At 38.5% G+C, this 25,098-nt stretch overlaps 1 protein-coding gene across 1 annotated transcript in view; it reads right to left on the bottom strand.

The window, feature by feature from the left end:
- Positions 1-849: 849 nt before the first annotated feature.
- Positions 850-25,098, bottom strand: part of LOC133756433 (large ribosomal subunit protein uL14m-like) — a 36,272-nt gene continuing 12,023 nt past the window's right edge. Inside the window, exons 3-4 of the mRNA XM_062187125.1 lie at positions 3,314-3,390; positions 850-1,274 (exon numbers count right to left, since the gene is read on the bottom strand). Coding sequence (XP_062043109.1) covers positions 994-1,274; positions 3,314-3,390 — 358 coding nt within the window. The 3' untranslated portion in view covers positions 850-993. The remainder of the gene's footprint in view (positions 1,275-3,313; positions 3,391-25,098) is intronic.

The raw sequence follows: 25,098 nt of genomic DNA, 5'->3' as shown, positions 1-25,098 counted from the left end.
ATCTTACATAAAGCCTGGCACAGCATGCTAAAGTAACCACTTTATATAAATTCCAAAAATGTCTCTCATGTGCTTGTATGTGTGTGTCAGCTCTAGTATCTCAAATCAGTCCTTGATTCAACATAATATACAGTAGCTTTGCTTCCTTGATCAAATTATAGATGACTATCTCTGTATCTCTTTCTCTTACTCTGTGTGTGTGTGTGTGTGTTAGCTCTGTTCACTAAAGTGTTGAGAAGCAATGCAGCCCGTTGAAATCCTTGCTTAGTATATACTAAGTTGATCTTCAGTATATGAAGGTAATAGAAAATGAAACTCGATAAAGGGCGGGATGGGAGAGGGAGAGGGGAGGGCCACGGGAGGGGGGGGAAGCTACAACAATACAAAAGTTGTACTTTGTAAATTCACATTTATGAAATAAAAAAAAGAAAGAGATAAATTAGAGCAATGAGGAAGCCAAACAACAATAACAAAAAAGCAACGAGTATCACTAGGAGTCAGAAACTGGTTTCTCTGCTGCGCTGGCATCCCATATGAGCGCCAGGTTCTAGTCCCGGTTGCTCCTCTTCCAGTCCAGCTCTCTGCTGTGGCCCGGGAGTGCAGTGGAGGATGGCCCAAGTGCTTGGGCCCTGCACCTGCATGGGAGACCAGGAGGAAGCACCTGGCTCCTGGCTTTGGATCGGCGCAGCGCCAGCCGTGGCAGCCATTTGGGGGGTGAACCAACAGAAGGAAGACCTTTCTCTCTGTCTCTCTCTCTCATTGTCTGTAACTCTACCTGTCAAATAAATAAAAAAATTTTTAAAAAAGAAACTGATTTCTAAGTACCCTTTTTTTTTTTTTTTAAGACAGACACAAAATGTTTATTCGCTAGAAGGACAGCTACTCTGCCTGAGAGGAACAGCGCGTGGCCCCAGGCGCCCTCTAGCCCAGCTAAGGCTCCCAGAACTGCCCCACTCCCTGGTGAGCCCCTGCAGCCAGAGGCCTGGGCTCTGCTTACACAAAGTTCTGGGCGATGGCCAGCACCTTGGAGTACTCGCCCTCCCTCTGGCATAGGCTGGTGGGAATGGGTGTTTTAATTCGGGTCCCCACGGGGTTACCATTGTCCTCAATGAGTACCACATTGTTGGAGTCGAACCTGGGGCTCATCTGGGGGCCAGGCATGCGATGCCCCACGATGAGCGCCTTCTTCTTCTGCCCCTTGATGGCCAGGAGGATCTGGTCGCCCACCTTGCCCACCCCGCTCTTGTTGTAGACGTGAATACAGCGAGGAGGGTCTTTTTGACAACAAGACAGGAATATATATTTCTAGCAAAAATTTGGTACTAAAAAATGATGTCAAGGAGCTGGCATTCTGACATAGTGGGTAAAGATCAAGTGTAGGAATTGAAAAATCATATACAATATATTTTGCAGAAACTTTCAAACCAACATTTATCTTTGCAACGTGATAAGGCTTAGGAAGTCAGCTCTTACATGAGTTTTCCAGTGGGCCCTGCATTAAAATATAAGCAATAGCCTCAAATGATGAGGAAAAGCATTACTTTGCAGAAAAATGTCAGGTGCAATGTATAATAAATGCTAGAATTAAAAAAAAAAAACAGCATTCTGCAACTCCAAATGAAATGTTTGTCACAGTCATGGTTCTCCAATGGTGTGAAAACAAATAGGTTTCTAATGAATTTGAGTGGAAATTTATATAGTACCAAAGTAACACCTTGATACTTTTCTATCTCTGAAAAGAAAAATGTAACTGTGAAACAGAGTAGCAGGCTGTCATCATTCGAATCCAGTGCACAAGTATAACCTAATTAATACTGGATCTTCTAGGTTGTGTGTCTCCTGATATCAGGACATGACATGACCTATGTTGAATTTCAAACAGAAGTATAGTTGATAATGTATGGGAAACAAATGGAGTGGAAGAACAAGTTAAATGAAATTAGGTATAAACAACTGGACAGATATAGGAGGCAGGATAGACTGCAGTGGGTCCCTGGACTGGTTGTGTCAGTTACCAGTATCATGAATGGAAGAAGACAAAATTATTGGTGAAAGGAGTGTGGCACTATAGGCAAAGCTATACCTCAGAGCTAAAAGCATACAATTCAACTTTTGATTGCATTCAGGTCTGTGGGGAACAAATTTAAAGCACCTGCTTGGGACAATGAAGAAAACTGGGATAGGAATTTAAATTTCATAAGAAATCTAAGGACATTCTAGGTTAGAGATGGTGGAAAAGATCACAAGGGTCCAGTAAATTGTAATTGGATTATGGTAAGTGACTCTATATGCATTTATATCTATTCTCATTTTTAAAAATATTTTATTTATTTATTTGCGAGGTAGATTTACAGTGAGAGGGAGAGACGGAGAGAAAGGTCTTCCTTCCGTTGGTTCACACCCCAACTGGCCGAAACGGCCGGAACTGTGCAGATCTGAAGCCAGGAGCCGGGTGCTTCTTCCTTGTCTCCCATGCAGGTGCAGGGGCCCAAGCACTTGGGCCATCTTATACTGCTTTCCCAGGCCTCAGCAGAGAGCTGAATTGGAGGAGGGACAGCCAGGACTAGAACCGGCTTTCATATGGGATGCTGGTGTCGTAGGCAGAGGATTAACCTACTGAGCCACAGCGCCAGCCTCTCTACTCTCACTTTTATACAATTCAGTTGTCACCTACTACATTACATTTTACTGAATGTATAGTAAAATTTAAGTCCTGTAACAGTAAGACTTCAGAGACGCAGACACATTCTGAAAGTGTTTAGAGAAACTTGACAAGAGTGAATGGTTTTGTGTGGAGTAGAGAGAAGGGCAAAGGTCTTTAAGTAGATGCAAACTTGGTAATGTTATTGAGCGGGACAGAAGATAAGCATGGCTGTGAAAATCATGGCTTCTGTTTTGAATATTTAGGTTGAGGGTCATATGGGACATCCAGGTAGAAATGCCAGAAGGTAGCAACAATAAGAGTAATGCCCAAATTAGTCTCCTGTGGCTCTGTCACTACGTGGTCTTGCGGGTAATGCCACCAAGACTGGAAAGACAGTCCAGTGTATTGCCCCATTAAATGATCTCAGAGGGGGCTAATTCAAAGTAGAAAGGTTTTTTTTCATTTCCCTTTGCCTCCTGTCATCGTTCTTACATCCTGCAGCTGTGTGGAATCCATTCATTCTCTTCATCCCTCACTCTCTTAAAAAATAAACAGGCGAATTCTCTGAGACTCCTGATGTTAGCGGCTCCTTGTTCATTCACTGGTGGTGCTGACTGTCTCCGCCACCCACCATTCACACTGCCTCCCTCTGTGGTGGGAGATGCTCACCTGGGAAGGACAACCAGTGGTCCCCGGGGAGCTGCAGGATGCTCTCATTGTCTTCCGACCCCTTTTTAATAAAACTCCTATATGGGACAGCAAAACTCTATCACTAGAATGGATTTTCTTATGAACAAATTTATGTTAAAATGGCTAATACAAAAGTTGCTAGTTATATTAAATACTGCAAGCATTGTACCAATTACTTTAGACACATTTTTTTCATCTGATAATTAGAACATGACTTAACCTGAGTTTTCAATGAGGAAATCCAGCTTTGAAGTTACATCTTTCAAAATGTAATTAAACTCGAAATGATGAAGTCCGAAGTGAATCTTTCTTTGTCCTAAACTCAGTATCGTTAACTGTGATACTTCCTGCTTAGTCCAAGCCATCATTGTTTCTCAACCAATGAGCAACTACCTTGAATGTTATTGCTAACAGTTCAGTAGAGCAAGATTCTTCTTAACCACTAAGATTCTTCTTTCTCCAATCTGTAGGTGTGGAGCTCAAGAAATGAGATAGATTGGAAGAGTGATGGTAGTTGACAGATTTGAGATCGACTGAAATATGGTATGGTAAGAAATAAAGGCAAATTACAGAGACAGAACAATATGAGCACTAAAGAATCTGGCCAGGCCACCTGCCATCTTTTGCATCAAGGTGGGCTGGCAGAGTGTTTCATGGAAGAGGGAGAGCTAGAGCAGCATGGATGGTTTATGTCGAGGCCACCATGCCATGTGGAAGTCGTCACTGATCAGGTGGTGGCTCATCGCCTCCTCATGGCTCCTTTCATTCTGCAACATAACAAACTTCAATTAAACTCACAGATCTTTTCAGAGAGATGGATAAAATCACTACAGGGAGATCCCAATTGGAAATTGAAAGTCACAAGGGAGTTTCTTTTCAACATAAACTGTTAGCATTAATTACAGATTCAGGAAAAAACTTAATCAGGATTAGGAAAATAAAACTACCATATTCAGAGATGAATAGAAACATTTCTTTATTGTGAAGATGATGGTTGTATATATGTAGTACCCAATCCTACAAAGCCTATAGCTGGATGTAGCCAAAATTAATACAGTAAAAACAAAAGCTTGTTATAAAGGAGCTAATTTATGTGGACACCAAGACACATTATATATACAGCATGTAATATATGTAATATATGTGACACATATGAAACATGTGAGAATAAGTTAAAATGTTTGTGAACATATAATTAAAAGTTTAAGTTAGTGCAAAAACTTTGAAATCCATACTTTTTATTCATAATACACATTTTACATTCACTTTCTGTAGCCCCCTTGTGCACATGTGTGTGTTTAAATTTCACAGGGAAGAAAGATACAGAGATAAGGTAATAAAAATAAACTCTTGAGGAAGAAAACATTCTGCATTGTGTCACAACTTGCCAGGTGTTTCCTGGATTTTTTGCCTTCCCATCTCAGTCAAGTTAATCATTGCTAGGGGATCAACCTGCAATGAAAAGTGAAAATAAATTCCAGAGGCAATTGCTTTGAAACAACAACAGCAAACACTAATTGTAATATTAAAATTAATAATAATAACAGCAGGGGCCGCGGCTCACTTGGCTGGTCCTCTGCCTGCAGCGCTGGCACCCCGGGTTCTAGTCCCGGTTGGGGTGCTGGATTCTGTCCCAGTTGCTCCGCTTCCAGTCCAGCTCTCTGCTGTGGTGGCCCGGGTCCTTTGGCCCTGCACTCCCATGGGAGACTGGGGGGAGGCACCTGGGTCCTGGCTTCGGATCAGCGTAATGCACAGGCCATAGCAGCCACTTGAGGGGTTAACCAACAGAAAAAGGAGGACATTTCTCTCTCTCTCTCACTGTCTGACTCTCCCTGTCAAAAAAAAAAAAAGAAAGAAAGAAAGAAAGAAAAAGAAGTAATAATAACAGTAAAGCATATTTCTTTTAAGAGTTATTGAATATTTAGGTGGATCAAAAGGAGAATTAAGCTTGCATTTGCCATATCCTTTCAAGATTTAGCTTTCTTGAAATACCATGCATCCTGTTGGTAGTTGACAAATAGGGACTTATTCATGAAATAATAAAAGGGTGATAACAACCAAGTAAAACGTTCCTATTTGGCAGTGTAATAAAAGGGCATATCCAGTATCTCAGCTATGTACTTATATCCACCTCTATGTTGTAAAGTAAATCCAGGATTCTATTTCCTTGCTCTATTTTTCTAACAATGTTAGCAAATCTTGGAATTTTTTTTTATATTTCCTCTGAAGTTGTAAATGAAAATTGGCAGCAGGAAACAGGTGGCACTTTGGAAAAGAGTTGCTTTGTTGGCCATCCTCCACCACTTGCTGGAACTCTGTGCATCTCAAAAACTTTATGGCAGTTCCAACAAAGGCAGGACTCTTCAGGGAGATTGTGAGCTCTATCTTCATGGAGCAGTCTACTTGTTAGAGAGTCGAAGGGAATGATAGTAGAAGGAAAAGAAATGAGCTAGAACAATAGGAAACAAAAATTCTTACATTTTGTTACTTTCAATATGAGCTAAACTTGAGCTTACATCATATGTATTTGTAGTAAGATTTCTTCCTATTATTAAATGAAGCCTAATGGAAATAAATTCAACAACTCAGTGATTTTCTAGTTTCCCTGGCATTTTTTATCTTGCCTTTCATAAAGAATCATAGTTTTTATTGGTAAAGTTCTTTGGTGTCCTTGGCTAAAATGCTGACTAAAGTTCAAATGTCTGATTATTTATCTTTTCATCTGACAACATGGTTTCTAAAATGCAGCTCTACAGATTGTGTACCATATGCTTTCAAGTGTACTACTATTTTCCGAAAGTATTTACTTCTTATGTTCAATAACAGAATTGCTTATCTGCTGGATACTGTGCACATCGTGATGCAGTTATAATGCATTTTAAGAGCTCACATTTATCTCTTTTGGAAGGAATAGTTCACTACATGATTTTTTTTTTTTAAAATTCTGTCTGCTTAGGATGAGGAACTGTGCCCACAATTAATAAATTGACATAAAGTAAACCGCAGATTGACAGATTGGCTTAACCCTGCACTGGATGCAAAGGAAGATTCTTCTACAAAAGGGCAATGGGGGGAAGTTTTTCACATTATGAGAATGTTCACCAACATGATTCACTCATGATTACATGAGTCTATGATAGTCTTTAAAGTTACAGAACTTCACACATAAAACATAATTTATATATATATATATATGTAAATGTGTGCTTTATGAGCACTTTCATAAACACACACACACACACACACATATATATATATATGAGGCATAGAGGTAAATGAATAGGTATATGCATTTTCAAACATAATGAACACTTAAAATATGTGAATTTATCTGTTTGTAATGATACCTCAATAGAATTTACCTAAATATGAACTTTCTTAGCAAACTTACAAGCTGAGTATTTGGTCATGCTTCTTTTATAAAGAGAACTTAGAAGTTTTTACACAATGTATACAGTAAAAACTTGGAACGATATAAAAAATACAATATTCCTGCTTCAACATATTTTAGCAATTTTGGGTTAGACAGTCAACATAATTCATGTGTGGTAAGTTTAAAATATTTTTTTTTCATTTATTTGGAGGGGAGAGGGGAAGGGGAGGGGGAGGGGGAGGGGGGAAGGGGAGGGGGAAAGAGAGAGGGAGGGGCAGGGTTAGGGAGAGGGAGAGGGAGAGGGAGAGGGAGAGGGAGAGGGAGAGGGAGAGGGAGAGGGAGAGAGTGAGAGGGAGATGGATTTTCCATCTGCTGGTTCATTCTCCAAAAGCCACAATGGTCCCCACCAAGGGACTCAAGTTGCGAGTCAGGAATGCAACCAAAGCCTCCTGGGTGAGTTGCAGGAGCTCAACTTCTTGAGCCATCATTACTGCCTCCCAGGGTGTGCATTAGCAGAATGCTGGCTCTGGAGCCAGAGCTGCATATCAAGCACAGGCATTCCCATATGAAACATGGGATGTCTTTTTTTTTAAAGGTTTATTTTGTTTATTTGAAAGACAGAGTTACAGAGAGAGGTAGAGACCAGAGAGGGGTCTTCCTTCCACTGGTTCACTCCCTAGATGGCTGCAATGGCCTGCACTGAGCCGATCTGAAGCTAGGAGCCAGGAGCTTCTTCTGGGTCTCCCATGCGGGTGCAGGGGTCCAAGGACTTGGGCCATCTCTCATTGCTTTCCCAGGCCACAGCTGAGACTGGATCGGAAGAGCAGCAGCTGGGACTAGAACCAGCGTCCATATGGGATGCCTTCACTGCAGGCCAGGACTTTAACCCGCTATGCCACAGCTCTGGCCCCAGGACGTCTTAAGATGTATGTTGACTCTTAGGCCAAATGCCTACTCCAAATGATAACTTCTTAATCTAACTAAATACTATTCAGAGTTTTTCTTTTTTTTTTCCAGATGAAACTCTTAAAATTAATCCTCAGATATTTTTTTCATATTTGAGATCCTCAAATGATTACTGGTAAACTATCTCCATATTCAACTTTAGAAAGAGTTCTATTTATGTTAACTGAATATTTCCTCCTATATATATGAAGAAAGAACTTTGCTTCCACTTATATTGTATTTTATACAGGCTGTTAAGTGACATTTTTTGTGTGTCCTTGTCTGTATCATTTGCTGTTCGATGACAATTGTCTTTCCTCAGATTTCTCTTTCATAATTATTATAAATATATAATTATATGAGATATTTGAAGGTTGTTTGCTATCACTGATATATCAGCTAGATCTTTTTTGAATCAGAAATAATAATTAAAATGGACTTTTTCATTGCATGAAATGATTCTTGTGTTGAATAAGAGAATTTCATTTTATTAATACGTTTCAGAAACTAAAGCTTTCATCAATAAAAATATGTGTTTGTTGTAAATTATCACTGAAAAGACAAGTTGCAGGTTTGCAAAATAGTGCATATGAATGTACTCGCAGACAGGAAATGGTTGCTAATTTACTAAAATGAGATGTCAATCAAATTAACCAAACAAACTGATTGCAAAGAACATTTTGGGAAAAGCTTTATCGGTATAAATTTCTAGTGGGAGAATTAATTATCAATGTCATATACATTTGTAGTGCTCTGTGTGTGTGTTAGAATTTTTCAGTTATCGTCATCATATTGTTGCAATTATTAAATAACTGTGTTTTTGCTTTTTTATATTTGAAGCTTTGCTAATCTAAACTGGACATTTCATTTAATTTTCATTTGTTTAAATATTATTGAGGCTGAACACTATTTTTTTGTATACTTATTAGCCATTTATATTTTTTGTCTGTGAAGTAGAATAATATTTATTGAGTACTTGCTACAGTAAATAAAACAAACATGTCTGGTTTTATGAATCCTACATTCCAATGCTTAATCACATTATTTCATGATTTTCTACTGGAATATTTATTATTAATTATTAACATACAACCAATTTATAATTGACATTTAATTTAGTATATTATTAACCTTCTTTAAAGTCATGTCGTTTTTAAACTGTTAATCCTTTCCCAGGATGGTTTTTTAATTAAGTAGTGATGCTTAGAAAGATGTTTCCTACTTCTGTATATTTGATGATTCCTTTGGTTATATATGATCTTGTTTTTTTCTTTTTTACTTTGTGTTCAATTTTGCCACATAAAAAATGCATGTTATGAGGGAGATTTCTAGCCTTAAAAATATTCTTCTTACATTGAACTGATTGTTGCAGTCTTCTAATTCATTAATTCTCCCTTTCTCCATTGACTTAATATGACTATTTTATCATATATCACATTATATTAAATGTAATTGAATTTGGGATAACTCTTTACTTGCATTAACTTGGATATTTTCCCACTCATTCTCTATGCATTACATCTGTTATCATTACATACTTTAATATACGGTCAGAAACCATTGTCTATCTTTCAAAAAACAAAACCTTCTTGGCTAACCTTTCCCATTAATACTTTCTATTAAACTTTAAAAAGATATTGTAGTTTTCCAAGAGTAATTTTTAGGATACAACATGGAATTATATTAAACTAATTTTAAAGGGAGAATGAATTATCACTAGGTATTGAAGTATTTAGCTTTCTCATCTAAGAATATGATATAATTCTCTTATTAGGTAAGTTAATACAGTCTCAATAAATTCTATTTTTAATGAAGTTTCTTCATAAGTGTTAGTGTTGGTTAGTTACTCGGTGTTTTATATTTATGGATCATATTAAATGGATTTTTTTAATGTGGTTGAAAATTAATGGGATTATTTCCCCATTATATTTTCTAATTTATTATTAACATTTGGTTTTCTTGATTTTCAATTCAAAGCAGACACCTCTGCCCCAGTGGGACTGGAACAAATAGAGCTGGAGATTCCAGATGCTTTCCAGTGTTGACACATTTTGGTTTTTTTTTTTTTTTTCATTTGCTCAGGATGTATTTGTTGGCTATAGAATCCAGTCTGCTTTACTGCCTTTCCAAGATAACCTTTTTCACATTAGTTACTAAAAAACCTTTTATTTTTTAATTTGCACAATTTAAAATCCAGTTCCTTCATGCTGATAAATTTGTGCCACTTCTCAGTTTACAGATTTTCAGCCCAGATAGTATAAGCTATTTTTAAATAACAAACTGCTACAGCCAATTAGCTTGTGTAATATATATTATCACAAAAATTGGGATGCAGCTTTTAGGCAAAGCAACGACAAGAAACTTTCCCTGGACCTGACCTACCAAGCGCCTGCAGAAGCTTAATTAAAGATTTGGGGCAGGGGTTACATAGAGGCTTCACTTGAGTTTCCACCTGTCTTCTCAGGTACTGCCCCAGCTACTCCAATAAGCTTTGAAAGTGTAATGAGAAATCAGTTAAAACCTTTTTTTTTTTTTTTTAAGCTTCAAGTTATGTTCTTACTCCACAAAAATTTTTTCCAGATTTAAAAAAAAATTAAGATTGCATTTTTCTCTGAATTCCAGCTGAGACAGACCCGGAGCTATTTCCACACTGAGTCCCAGTCTAGTAAGTTATTTTTCTTAAGGATCTTTCTAAGTTGGTTATTGAATAAATTGGTCTTTTTGGAATAATTATCACTGATCACACTCAGTCTCTTGTTCACAGACTCTAGGGACAAAATTAGAACAGCAAGGTAACCTGCAATGGGCTCCATTAGCAGGATTTGGTTTACTCCACAATAGTAAAATAAATACACCTGCTCTGGGGTGGGCGTTTGGCATGGTAGTTCCAATGCCACTTGGGACGCCTGCATCCCATGTTCGAGTGACTGGATCCACGTCCTGGCTGTGCTCCCGGTTCTGGCTTCCCGCTAATGTGCACCCTGAGAGGCAGCAGGTGATGGCTCAAGTATTTGAGTTCCTGTCACTCACATGGGAGACCTGGATTGAATTCTGTTTTTGGCATTGGCTTGGCCCAGCCCAAGTTGCTGTTTTGGGCATTTGGAAAGTGAACAAGTGGATTGAAGAATGAACACTCTCTCTCTCTCTCTCTCTCTAGCTCTCCCTCTCTCCTCTCTGTTTTTCAAGTAAAATTAAAATAAATAAAATTTAATTCCAAAACCCCTAATCTATAATGGCTTTGCATTCTAGGTTTTCTGCTAAAGTAAAATATAGGATAAATGAATATCTGGCAAATACATAAAAAATCAAACCATTCAACATATAAACGGAATCATCCAGAGGAAACGTTGCTATGTTTATAGGTATCTTATTGTGTTTCTTAAAATCATAGTTGGAAGGAACATTTCATCCACTCATACCGTAGTCCCCAAAGGGTAGTGTCTACAATGGATCCTCTGATATGTCTATATTTTATATAACAACACAGATTCGGTGAGATATTCATCAAGAAAACGTCTGAAGTAATTGATTTAAATATTAAAATATATTCTATTTAGCTCAAAGCTTAGCAGCTCCTATTAGACCAGGTGTAGTAGTCATGCTTTTATGCTTTTTTTTTTTTTTTTTTTGACAGGCAGAGTGGACAGTGAGAGAGACAGAGAGAAAGGTCTTCCTTTACCGTTGGTTCACCCCTCAATGGCCGCTGCGGCCTGCGTGCTGCTGCCGGCGCACCACGCTGATCTGAAGCCAGGAGCCAGGTGCTTCTCCTGGTCTCCCATGCGGGTGCAGGGACCAAGCACTTGGGCCATCCTCCAGTGCACTCCCGGGCCATAGCAGAGAGCTGGCCTGGAAGAGGGGCAACCGGGACAGAATCTGGCGCCCCAACCGGGACTAGAACCCCGTGTGCCGGCGCCACAGGTGGATGAGTAGCCTATTGAGCTGCGGCGCTGGCCAAGGTGTAGTATTCATATACACTACTCACATGTTAGACACAAGAATGAGCAAGAAAGTGTTGCCACTCTCAGGAAAGTAGCAGTCCCATGGAAAGTCAGACCTGGTGTCTGCCCCGTCCTATGACCCAAGGCTGTTATGGGGGAACAGATGGAACAGTTTTGGAGGTGGCACCATACTGAAATACCTGGATTTACAGCACATATCTATAAAAAGTGGCAATGCACATCATTGTCCTCACCTGCACAACAAAACATTTCTCAGAAAGCCATTAAGCAGGGATTTTAACCTTTGACAATAGATTTTGTTTGCAAACTCATCTCTCATTGGGAAATGTTGAATGTTATATATATTCTGAGTTTATATTTCCTCAAGACTTTCATAGATTCCTTGGGCATATAACGCAAGTTCTTGACCTTGATTGTGACCCTTGTTTCCATGCTATGTAAAATTTCTTCCATATTGAATTAAATGGTCTTCCTATTTAGTGTAATATCATAGACCATCAGGACCTACTCTAACTCTATGGTGAACTGACCAGAAAGCTTCTACTGCCCACCACTTCCCGGAGGAGGGCTACCTTCTCCTGCTGTGACTGGCATGCCTCAACACATTCAGTTTGCCTGTTCTGCTCATCTCACTTTGACTGCTTCATTTCTATACAGCACCATCCCATCTGAATACATCTTGTTAGTCTGGCCAGGGAAAGGAAGTATCTGAGCCCTACCTAGAAAGAATGGCCCAATTTCAACTATTTGTTGGCTGGCTGCAGATCATGTCATAAGTATATATATTTTTGTCACCTACATTGTAATTAGCTAAGAATTAAGGAAATTTAATCAAATTATATTTCATGTCTTAAACATCCTTTTTTCTAAGCTGTTTTTAGAAATGAATTATTAGTTATAGTACATCATTTTGATCAACAATTATAGTAAGCCAATTATATTCTTGCTTTGATTTTGTTAATCAAGTTTGATAATACCATGATATTTAGATGTGAAGAAAATTTGATTATAAAACAATAGTAATGGTTTTGCTTTACTTGACAATATTTTGGGGTTATTTTTGAACTTCTTCTAAATTAGGATTCCGGTATTGGGTTTGAAAAAAATGTAAAATTGTTATGGAGAAGCTAAAGTGAACATTTTAGTGAAAAAATATTTATAAAATATAATATGGTATTTTAAAAAGCAGCCTAGCTTAGAAAACTGCTTCCAGGCAGTGATGTTTCTGTATCACAGAACTTGGTTTCTAGTGTAGGCATCATTCTGCAATGAAAGGAACAGAGCTCCTTGGAGAAAAGGCAAGTCCTAGGAATGGAGCATGATGAGACCAGAGCATCTCATTTATAGATTGTGACAAACATCTGATCCTAATCTAAGATGTTAACAATAGGGGAAGCTGGGTGTGTGGATATGGGAACACTCTGTACTACTTCACAATTTTCGCTCTGTAAATTTAAACCTATTCTGAAATAAAGAATAAAAAAAAATAACTAAACTATAGGGTAAAAGTTTCTGTTGGGATGTCAAATTATTATCACTATTAATACAAATAATCTTTCAAATCATACAGCAAAAAAATAAAATAAAATAAAGAACAAGGAAAGAAGGAAGAAAATGGTAAAATGTAACCAAGGATCAAAACCAAATACACAAATAAAAACATGAAGCACCCTGATGACCCAATATCAAAGTATACAGGAAGCTCCTGCAAGAGCACTTAATAACCAAAGCTGCAGTAATATTTAAGATTTTATTTATTGATTTGAGAGGCAGAGTATCAGGCAGAAAGAAGGAGAGACAGAGAGAGAAAGACCTATTCCATCTACTGGTTCACTCCCCAAATGGCTGAAACAGCTGGAACTGGGCCGATCCGAAGCCAGGAACAGGGAACTTATTCTGTATCTCCCACATGGGTGCAGGGTCCCAAGCACTTAGGCCATCTTCCACTGCTTTCCCATGCCAGAAGCAGAGAGCTGGACCGAAAGAGAAACAATCAGGACATGAACCAGCATCCATTTGGGATGCTGGTGCCATAAACAGAGGATTACCCTAATATGCCTCAGTGCCAGCCCACAAACCTGTAATAATTTAAGTAATAAATAAAATATTACTGTGTGATATAGAAACACAAATATGTATCTGTGGCCCCACACTGTTAAAAATGTCATTGAATAAATAAATAAATTTAAAGAAATAGCATTTATGCCCTCATAAAAATTCCAAAATTCTGTTGTAGATATTCCATGTTCAAGGAATGGAACGTAACCCTTCATTTCTGAAGAGTTGCCTTTATATTGTGACTTTCTTCCCAGGAGACAGTAGGAAAAAGGGAAGAAGAAGAGTAACTTTTGGTAGACAAACAAAACACTATTGTTATTCAATTTTCTAGAGGTTTTACTAAATAATGCCCTTTGTCTATTCAGAAGCCCATGCAGGATCCTTCCTGCATTTATTTTTCTTATCACAGAGGGTTACTTATGGCTGTGACAATTTATCAGTTTCTTGGTTTTTTGATGACTTAATAGTTAGGAGGAATGCCGGTCATGTGTTTTGTAGCATGGGATTCTCCTGAAATCCATCTGTTGTCTTTCTCATGAATAAACGTGGGCTATGGGTCTTTGAGAGGAAGGCCACCGAGGAGAGTGAAAAGTTCTGTAGATATCCATTAGGTCCATTTGGTCTGTAGTGTCAATTAACTATTATTTCCTTGCTTATTTTCTGTCTGGTAGATATGTCCATTGCTGAAATCAGGGTATATAAGTCCCCTGTTACTATTGTACTGGAGTCTATTTTTCCCTGAAGATTCATTAACAGTTCTTTTAGATAGCCAAGCACCCTGTAATTGGCTTCATATACATTTATGATAGTCACATCTTCCTGTTTAATTGATCCCTACATCACTACAATAATGCCCCCCTTTGTCTCAACAGTTTTTGTGTTAAGTCTATTTTTGTCTGATATTAGGATGGCAACACCAGTTCTTTTTTTTTGTTTCTGTTGGCATGGAATATCTTTTTCTATCCTTTCACTTTCATAGCTTTGTTGGTGAGATGTATTTCTTGTAGGAAGAGAATAGATGGGTCTTGTTTTTTAATCTATTCAGCCAGTCTTTATCTTTTAACTAGAGGGTTGGAGCCATTTACATTACTATTGATAAGTAGACCAGGCCCTGACATTTTTCCATAAATACTCTGTTTCCTTTGTATTTCTCTTGTACTTCTACTGGGGGATTTTCTGCCTTATTCTTTCAATGATGGCTGTCTTTCTGTGTTTCTGTGTGTAGCAAATCCTTAAACATCTTCTGTAAGGTTGGACTAGTGGTGACAAATTCTTTCAATTTCTGTTTGTTGTGGAAGGTCTTTATTTCACCTTCATTCATAAATGAGAGCTTTGCGGGATACAATATTCTGGGTTAACATTTTCTTTTGAGACTTGGACTACATCTCACCATTCCCTTCTATCCTGGAGGGTTTCTGATGAGAATTCAGCTGTAAGTCTAGTTGTAGATCGTCTGAAAGTAATCTGAGGCTTCATGTATATTTTAGAATCTTTTCTTTATGTTTCACTGTGGAGAGTTTGAATACAATGTGTCATGGTAAAGATCTTTCCTGGTTATGTCTGTTAGGAGTTCTATATGCTTCCTCTATTTGGACATGCCTTCTTTATCCAAATTGGGCATTTTTAAAAATTATTTCACTAAATAACCTTTCTAATCCATTCTCAATTTCCACATTTTCAAGAACTCCTAAGACCCATATATTGGGTAGTTTGATAGCATCCCATATATCTCCAACACTGCTGTTAAATTTTCTATTTTCTTCTTTTTATTTTGGTCTCACTGTAGGATTTCCAATGATTTATCTTCTAGCTCAGACATTCTTTCTCCTGCCTTGCCAAGTATGCTGTTAAGACATCCTACAGAATTTTTTATTTGATCTATTGAGTTCTTCATTTTATTTCATTTTGATTTCTCTTTAAAATCTCAATTTCATGAGAAAAATTTTCATTCATGTCATGTACTTTTTTTTAATTCATGGATTTGCTTCTGATTGCTTTTGAGTAATCCTATGACTAATTTTTTTACTTCTGTTTCTATCATTTCATTAATCTCTTCATCTTCACATTCTAATATTGAAATGTTGTTGTGTTCCTTTTGTGGGGGAGTGGTCATGGTAATCTTCCTATCTTGTTTCTTGAATTTCTGCATTTATTTTTAGGGATTTGTGGAGTTAATTGTTGTTGTTGTTGTTTTCTCTCTGATAGCTTTTATCTTTGCACTGTGCCTCTGTGGCTTAGTGGAATATCTGTGCTTTCAGTCAATACCAAGAGGTATGGGTTGCTGTGTCCAGGAAGAGCTGGTCAGTGCTCCAGGGTGGTGCAATTATCCAAGATAATGCCCAAGTTGGAGATGGTAGCTCTCCTCCTATTAGCAGAAGATGGAGGGTTTGTCATATTTGTTGGTGTGATTACTCCCTCACCTCCTCTACTTCAAGCTGAACAATGCCCAGGTGTTAGTCCTCAGTGTCTTAAACGCTCATCTATGTGAATGATTTCCACAGTCCTCACTGTGAGCATGGTTACAGCTACAATGAGCTACTCTGGCAACCAATGAGTTCTGAGAGTGTGCTGTATACCTAGAGCTTGCCCAGAACCTTAGTTACACCTTGTCCCCTCTCACACAGTCACAGTGTTTTCACAGTCTCAGCACCCAGTGCTATCACAGTGAAGGGGTGCAAGAGGGTTCACTCTGTCCCACTAGCCTGTCTTGTCCACAGAGAGACTGCTGCCCATGTGTGCTTCACCTGGGTGGATCAGGTTCAATCCCCACCAGACTCAAAATCAATAGGGAATGGGAAATTTTCGCTCTGGTAAAATCCCTGGTCACAAGTGTGCAAATGCTTCCAGGCACAGCTCTACTTACTTCACAGTCGTGCCGGACAGGTACAAGGGTCCCCGTAGGTGACACTTCCCTTCAGTGGGGATGGCTCCTCCTCCCCACCATTGCCAGCTGGGTGCAGCTGATGTTGTTGACCAACGACAAGGTGGAGACAGTCCCCACCAATTGACTTGAACCACTGTGGTTGTCCCTGCCAACAGTCTCCAGTAGGTGCTGGGTGTGCACAGAAGAATTGAAGTAGCCACTATCTGTTTACGTCAGAAATGGTGCCAGCCTTCTCGCAGCTAGTCACAGGGTGCTGGTGTGGAAGGGGAAGAAAGAGGGAGAGAGATACATTGCTCTTTTTCTTCCCGCTCTGGTGAGCAGTCATCCAGCTCCCCTGAGGGTTCTGGGCCAGATTCAGTCATAGTGCAGTCTACCAGACGCTCCCACCAGCTGTATCAACAGTGGCGAGGCTGGTGCAGTCTGACCTCACCTTGCTCACCAGAGCAGGCTGCTGGGTCGTTTGTTGTGTCCATGCTCTGGGCTTGTTGCTGTGCTTCTGCACCTTCCACTCAGGTTCAGGCCGTTTCCACTGCTTTTGCAGGATCTCCCACTTCAGTTTTCCCTGCAACTTTTCCCCACAACTTTTCCCCAAGAGTGTACCCTCTCCACTGTTTTTTTTTTTCTGCTAAGTTTGCAGAACCTAGAGCAGACCTCCCTGTCACTATTATGTCATCTATCTTCTTCTTTCAAAAAATTTTATATGAAGTAAACAAATTTCCTGCATTTCCTATATAGAGATTTAGGAGCATAGTGATACTTCCCATCACCCTACCTTCCTTCCCACCCTCCATCCTCCTTCTTTTCTTATTTTTTCTTTTAATTTTTACATGACATGCTTTCAGTTTATTTTGTAATCATAATCTTAACCCTCTAGTAAGTAAATAATTTAACAAACAGTAAGAAGGAAAAAAACTCCCTCTTCTTCAACAATACAACAAGGACTGTAAACAATGATCACATCTCAAGATGTTCATTTCACTGATACACATTGCATTTTTTTGTGCTCTATTAGATACCACAGATCAGGAAAACTATATGATAATCGTCTTTTGGGGACTAGCTTATTTCACTAAATACAGTGGTTTCCAGTTGCATTCATTTTGTTGTAAAAGGATTTCATTATTTTGTATGGCTGAGTAGTATTCCATTTAGAAGGAGCCACTGGGTGCAGCCCACACTTAAGGAAAACTAGATATTAGTAAATGGGAATTCTCTCCATTATCATCATAATTTTTCTGTAAATCAAAAACTGTTTTAAAATAATCAATTCATTTTTAAAATCAGTCTGACCACTTCATATAGTCATCTGCATATAGTGGAAACTAGGAGAACAGAAAGTCAATACAGTAGCTTCTGCAGAATATTACTTATTCTGTCTGTTCAAAAACCCAAAAATACTTGCTCCTGCAAAGTGAATCAATGAAACCCTTTGATCGCACTCAATTCTCCTCCATGTTACATTGGCCTCAGGAAAACAAATCCTAAGCATGAGAATGGCAAATAGTCTTGCAGTACAAAAACGCTAGCAGTGGCCTGAAGATCAGAGCAAAATTGGTCTTTTGATCTTCTGCAGGGCAGCGGTCCCCGTGCAGGGCATTAACTAATCTGATCTAGTAAGCTACTTAGCATGATTGCTGCTTTAGATTGGTTGTGTACGGTAGAGTTCAATGGATAGAGGAGCCATGCCAGTGTTCAATACTCTTGCCCAGTAGCTATGCTAAACTGCTTCTTCCTTTGAACATATCAACTTAACCAGGATTAACCTCGGCACATATGGAAAATTCATAATTCTCCAAAGTGTTTAAAATGCTATGAATCTTTGCTCGTTCATCCAGAATTTATTCATTTGAAAAAGCATTTATGAAATGCGCCTTCTCATAGCCATTTTCACCTGGGCAAAACTGTCTCAGCTGGGCTCCCTTTCCAGACAAATTACCAGCTCCAAATGTTAGACTTTTTTTTTTTTTCCCTTTTTTGGATGATCAACTGCCCTGAATCATCATCTTGCACATTAATGACTATGTTTTCAAGGATATCCAAGAGTAAATATTGTAAAAACAACATTGGTAAAGCTGAAATCATGCATTCAGAAACACTGGGAAGCAGCAAACAGAATCTTTAGAATCAGAGAACTGACAGCGTGTTTATTTGGATAGTAGAACTGCGTCATTTTCAATCTGCGACTTAATTTTAGTTTGCTTCCTGGATAATTTGTCTGTGAATATGACCTAAAATAAAAGAACTTTGCTAAGTTTACATGAGCAACATTTGAGGATTTCTAGTAATGAATGCTAGTAATATATTCATCAGTGTCACCCTCCTGTTTGAACATTTGAACTATTACAGGGTTTGCTCTCTGAGAATATTTTGTTATGCCATCAAGATTCAGTGAAGGTCAATGTGTGCCGAACCAGATCCTGGAAGGAAAGTAAATTCTTAGCAGAGTTTGTGCAAGGAATGCTGGAAAGTGGCATTTTCAAGCTCTCAGATGTAACGTGTGATACTCCATGTGCTGAAGCGCCGTACTGTACTACACAATACAAGTTTCTTAACTGCAGTGTAGCTTGCTCTCTGTAGGACTCTGCAGTACTAGAATAGGGCATGCAGATACGAAGCTGAGTGACATTTTCTTTTTTTACTGTTAAGATATGTAAGAAAGAGAAATAATTTTAATTACTAAAGATGTTTTCTTTTAATTCTTAAGTTGTTTCTTACTTTCCATTTGTGTTTCTGTGATTTGTAATAACATCCTTTTTTCATTCTGTAACTTTCCAGTTATTTAATTTAATTATTATATATTGACGGAAGAGTATTGAAAACTCTTCTAAATATAGTGCTTATTAAAAATTATCACTATAAAAGCTTCAATAAAAACGGCCTGTAACTGAATGCAAAATATGCAATTATGTTTCTATTGAGGATCATATTAGTGTTTTGTCTTAGACTGTATCAAAAAATAGTGAATTCACAATCTCATTTAATATCAATGAATCCAAAAGCAATTTTTCTTTCTGACTCATAAATTAAATATAGCACATCATAGTGACAAAATATTGCATATATTATCCATTTTTATGAAAAACACAATGCTTGAGGGGGCAGGACTTATACATTTTCTGTGACTTTTGTTAACACGTATATAAAGCTGATATTTTAAAATTAAAATTTCATATTAAAAATCTGTAGCATACCTACAATGCACTTTAGAAAACAATAAACCAAAAATCTTCATAAGTACATTCCAACCAACTAACTAAAAGTTTAATTTATTAAACTATAAATTAAGTGAGCAAACATTAAAATATTTGAACTGACAGACACAGGGATCCCTTAGTGCTCTAAGCTGTAGTGCCAAAGACAAGGAGATATTGAAATGTCAGTAAAAATTCCATTTTGCAATACTCCTGCTAAACAAGAAAAGGCATTTGTCTTTGGCATCGAATTATTTAAGAGTGAAGAGGCAAGGTAGGAAAAATAATTGACTTTATAAAAAAAGTGTAATCCAATTGAGCACACTGGCTATGGGGAGAAAGGTCTTGCAGCTGCTGGAGAGTCTCTCATCAAAGACTCCTTGGTCAGATGCAAGGCGGTCGCTCATTCATCCAATAAAGCATGAATGTAGAGCATTACCTCACGTGCAGAAATTTTCATTGGTTGGCCAGAGAAGAGGAAAGAAAATTCCTGGCAAATTTAATCTCACTGACATTTCCCATGTATTTCAGTGGAGATGGATTCAGACTTATTGTTAAGAAAGTCTTGTTAACTCTCTGCTCTGGACAATGTCAATTTTTTTTTTTTTTTGACCCTCTGGTTTGATTTAGTCCCATGAACAAGGCAGCTCTTGCCATAAATATTCTCCTCAATCAGTGAAAGGAAAAGAGAGGCCTGCATTACTTTGGGTTATTAAGATGATAGAAACGACCAAATCTGTTTTAAATAATATGTAACATAATGTATAAATACCCATCAAAATACACAATTGAACATTTATTAGTTTTGCAGCATGTGTGTAGCATAATTCTATATGTGTTATGCATACATGTGGCATGGTCATATGTACTACATGGTTAAGAAGTCTGAACATTTTAAGTTAGTTGTTTTAATTCAACTCTTTGTTTTCTATGAAAAGATTCTTTTGTTAGATCTTATTTGCTTTTGCCAGGATTTCCAACTTAAAGCTATCAATTATTCACGCTAAAATATTAAACTTAAGTGGTCTCTAAAACTTCATTTTAATTTCAGAAAGCTCTGACATTTCCTGAATCCACAGATAACGGGTACATTTATACCCAGAGGAGATGCCTTAAATCATTTACATATGCCAATAATGACGTATTTCTTTACTGAACAACCAAACTTGGATCAGGGACCCTGCTGGTATTCTGGGGTACCGTGTTTTCTATGCACCAGTGGCATTTTAGAGCTCAATACTGCTTTCCCTGGGGAAAGGTGCTACAAATCTGTCAGTCAATACCCTGCAAGCCTTCAGCTTTGCAGTGATTGCCAGCTCCCAAAGAGCAGAAACAACAGAACCAGTCAATATTTTATAAAAGTATACAAAATTAATAAGTGGGAATCAGAGGATCAGTGTGCTATATGTGATCATCATAACATGAATCAGCATTGCTGAACCAAAGAGGAGATGATATATATATATATATATATATATTTTTTTTTTTTTTGCATCAGTGGTTTCTCAAGCTTATCTGGACTCTTAATATGACAGATTTGTTGTGGTGTAATGGGTAAAGCCTCTGCCTGTAATGCCAGCATCCCATGTAGGTGCCCGTTCGAGTCCCGACTGCTCCACTTCCTATTTAGCTTCCTGCTAATGCACCTGGGAAAGCGGCAGAGGATGGTCCAGAAGAAGCTCCTGACTCTTAGCATTGGTCTGGCCCATCCCTGGCCATTGTGGCATTTAGGGAGTGAACTAGCACATGTAAGATTTCTCTCTATCTCTCTCTGTCTCTCTGTCTCTCTCTCTGTCTCTCTTTCTGTAATACTGCCTTTCAAATAAATAAATCTTTTAAAAAACTGTCCAACAACATCAAACTGAATTAATATAGTCATCCACATATTCACATATATACAAATGCAAGATCTCATGTTAGAAATGTGAAAACAGGGACTGGCACTGTGGCACAGTGGGTTAAAGCTCTGGCCTGAAGCACTGGCATTCCATATGGGCACTGGTTCTAATTCCGACTGCTCCTCTTCCGATCCAGCTCTCTGCTATGGCCTGGGAAAGCAGTAGAAGATGTCCCAAGTTCTTGGGCCCCTGAACCCATGTGCGAGACCCAGAAGAAGCTCCTGGCTCCTGGCTTCAGATTGGCACAGCTCCGGCTGTTGCAGCCATCTGGGGAGTGAACAAACAGATGGAAAACCTCTCTTTCTGTCTCTATCTTTCTCTGTAACTCTGTCTTTCAAATAAATAAAATAAATCTTTAAAAAAAAGAAATGTGAAAACAATCAAAATATTATGGTGTATGTTCAAGGTAATATTTGAGTCATTTAAAACCTATGATTTTCTACTACCAAACTACATGGATTTAGATATAGCATCTAGGCCAGCGCTGCGGCTCACTAGGCTAATCCTCTGCCTTGCGGCACTGGCACACTGGGTTCTAGTCCCAGTCGGGACGCCGGATTCTGTCCCGGTTGCTCCTCTTCCAGGCCAGCTCTCTGCTGTGGCCCAGGAGTGCAGTGGAGGATGGCCCAAGTGCTTGGGCCCTGCACCCGCATGGGAGACCAGGAGGAAGCACCTGGCTCCTGGCTTTGGATCAGCGCAGTGCGCCGGCCATAGCGGCCACTGTGGGGAGGGGGGTGAACCAATGGAAAAGGAAGACATTTATCTCTGTCTCTCTCATTGTCAACTCTGTCAAAAAAATAGATATAGCATCTATGATCCATATTATCACTATTTATGAAATAAGAATGTGAAACTGGGCTCATGGAAACTCTTCTTTACTGTCTAAAACCACAAATAATTCTCTGAAGTAACAAGTTCAATTAATTTTTCAATGTAAAAATTATTTAATATTTAAATTATATATAGATAGAGAGAGAGAGAGAGAAAGACAGAGAGAGGTCTCCTATCTGCTAATTCACTCTTCAAATGCCCGCAACAGCTTCCCTGGGCAGGACCAAAACCAGGAGCATGGAGCTGCATCCAGGTAGCCCATGTTGGCGACAGGAACTCCAGTACTTGGATCATCTCTACCACTTCCCCAGCTCTGTATTAGCAGGAAGCTGAAATCCGGTTCTGAACAGCATCATACCCAGGTACTTTGATATGGGACATGGACATCTTTACTAGGCTAAATCCCTGCTCTAGCATCAATTTACCTTTTGAAAAATAGAAATTTATACATTTGTCTTTGATAAAGCAGAATTCATTGACCATATATTAGGTGCTGATCGTCTGTGCACTGGCATACAGTGGTTAATAGAACAGATGAGACCCTCTTATGAAGACATTGTGGAAAAGACAGCAAAAAACAAATACCATGACAAGAGCCTAGAGTGATTACTAACACCATAAACAAGAGTGTCAATTTGTTAAGTCAACAATAGGAGTCACTGTGCACTTACTCCTCATGTAGGATCTCTGTCCTTAATGTGTTGTACAATGTGAATTAATGCTATCACTAGTACTCAAACAGTATTTCTGTGTGGGTGCAAACTGTTGAAATCTTTGCTTAATATATACTAAGTTGATCTTCTGTATATAAAGATAATTGAAAATGAATCTTGATGTGAATGGAATGGGAGAGGGAGTGGGAGAGGGGAGGGTTGTGGGTTGGAGGGAAGTTTTGGGTGGGATGGGAAGCCACTGTAATCCATAAGCAGTACTTTGGAAATTTATATTTATTAAATAAAAGTTAAAAAATAAAATAAAGGAAATACATAAGAAAAAAAAAGAAAATAGATTAAACAGGTAATTTCAGCCTGTGATAACTGCTATGACAAAATAAAAAGGAAAATTACAAAGGGGGTGAATAGAAGATCACCACTTTAAATTGAATAGTCTAGGGAGGACTCTCTGAACTTTGATTTTATGTTAATTATAATTAGAAACCGAAAGCTTACTCTTCACAGAAGTGATTTTGTTTGATTTTGCTTTTCCTAAACAGCCCATTCATTATCCTTGGGAGAACAGATCATACAATGTGGGTTAGAGAAAATGTGACAATGTTAGTATTGACATCTAAGCAAAAAAAAAAAAAAAGGGAAAAGTAGAGTTGAAGAAATGTGATAGAATTTGGGAATGCTTTTAGAAGGTGATGCCAGCAGAATTAATTAATTTTTTTGAAAGGCAGAGTTAGACAGTTAGAGAGAGAGACAGAGAGAAAGGTCTTCCTTTTCTGTTGGTTCAACCCCCCCCCCCAAAAAAAAAAAAAAAAAAAAGGCTGCTACGGCCAGTGTGCTGCGCTGATCGGAAGCCAGGAGCCAGGTGCTTCTCCTGGTCTCCTATGCGGGTGCAGGGCCCAAGCACTTGGGCCCATCCTCCACTGCACTCCCAGGCCACAGCAGAGGGGCAACCGTGACAGAACCGGCGCCCCGACTGGGACTAGAACTTGGGATGCTGGTGATTAGCCTGTTGAGCCACGGCGCCGGCTGCCAGCAGAATTTATTGATGTATTGGAGGCAATGGATGCTGAAGGAAAGAGCAAGCATAAAAATTATTTCTAGATAGAGCAGTCATTCACAATGTGTTGGTGGTAGCTCCAGTCCTGGTATGGGAAAGAATGGGGAGGGATGTTTGATTGAAGACAACTGACTGTAGCAATGTAGAAGCCATTGGCTAGGTTAGGGAAGGTATCTGAGAGTCAAGTCATTAGTTCTAAGGTGTCTAACATCGTGGAGTGGCTTAGATTTTCTAGGTAAGACACAGAGCTTTAAACGAAGCTGAAAATGCAGAACTCAGCCCTGGGAAACTTCAACAAACAGAAACGGATGTCCCAGCAGAAGAAGCAGTCTGTGAGGATGGAGAAAAACAGTGTCATGGAAGTTTGTCTATTGATTGTTGGGTAACAACGCATTTCCAAACTTAGTGGTCTAAACAATAACCATATTTACTATTATTAAGGTTGATCATCACTGATTTGAAAATCTGAAATCTGGAATGCTTCAAAATCTGAAAATTTTCAACATCAAAATATTGTAACAAGAGGAAAATTCCACATCTGACCACAAGTGATGGGCTGCAATATAAATGTAGGTACCTTAAAAATGTTGGATAAAATTATTTTCAGCCTGTGCATGCAATTCTACAAATATCAGATATTAGTATAACTTGGATCTGTCAATCAATTGACCTATCTTCTCTATTTTTTCTGTCTCTCAATCCAGAATGGAATAAAGTGTTCAATAAAGCAATCTGATGTTAATCAATGTGTTATGCAGGTAAGTTCTATTTTTATTTAGCCCTACTATCTAGCTGAGACACATACCTCATTCTCCTGGCTATGGGGACATCAATTTATGAAGTAAGGATGTTTTCAGGTATTTATGGAGGGGCAGGAGTTTCTGTTGTTACCGAATT

Source organism: Lepus europaeus, chromosome 3 (genome assembly GCF_033115175.1).
Source record: "Lepus europaeus isolate LE1 chromosome 3, mLepTim1.pri, whole genome shotgun sequence".
NCBI classification, from domain to species: Eukaryota; Metazoa; Chordata; class Mammalia; order Lagomorpha; family Leporidae; genus Lepus; species Lepus europaeus.
The sequence above is the reverse complement of the archived record's forward strand: the minus strand, read 5'-3'. Positions and strand labels throughout refer to the sequence as shown.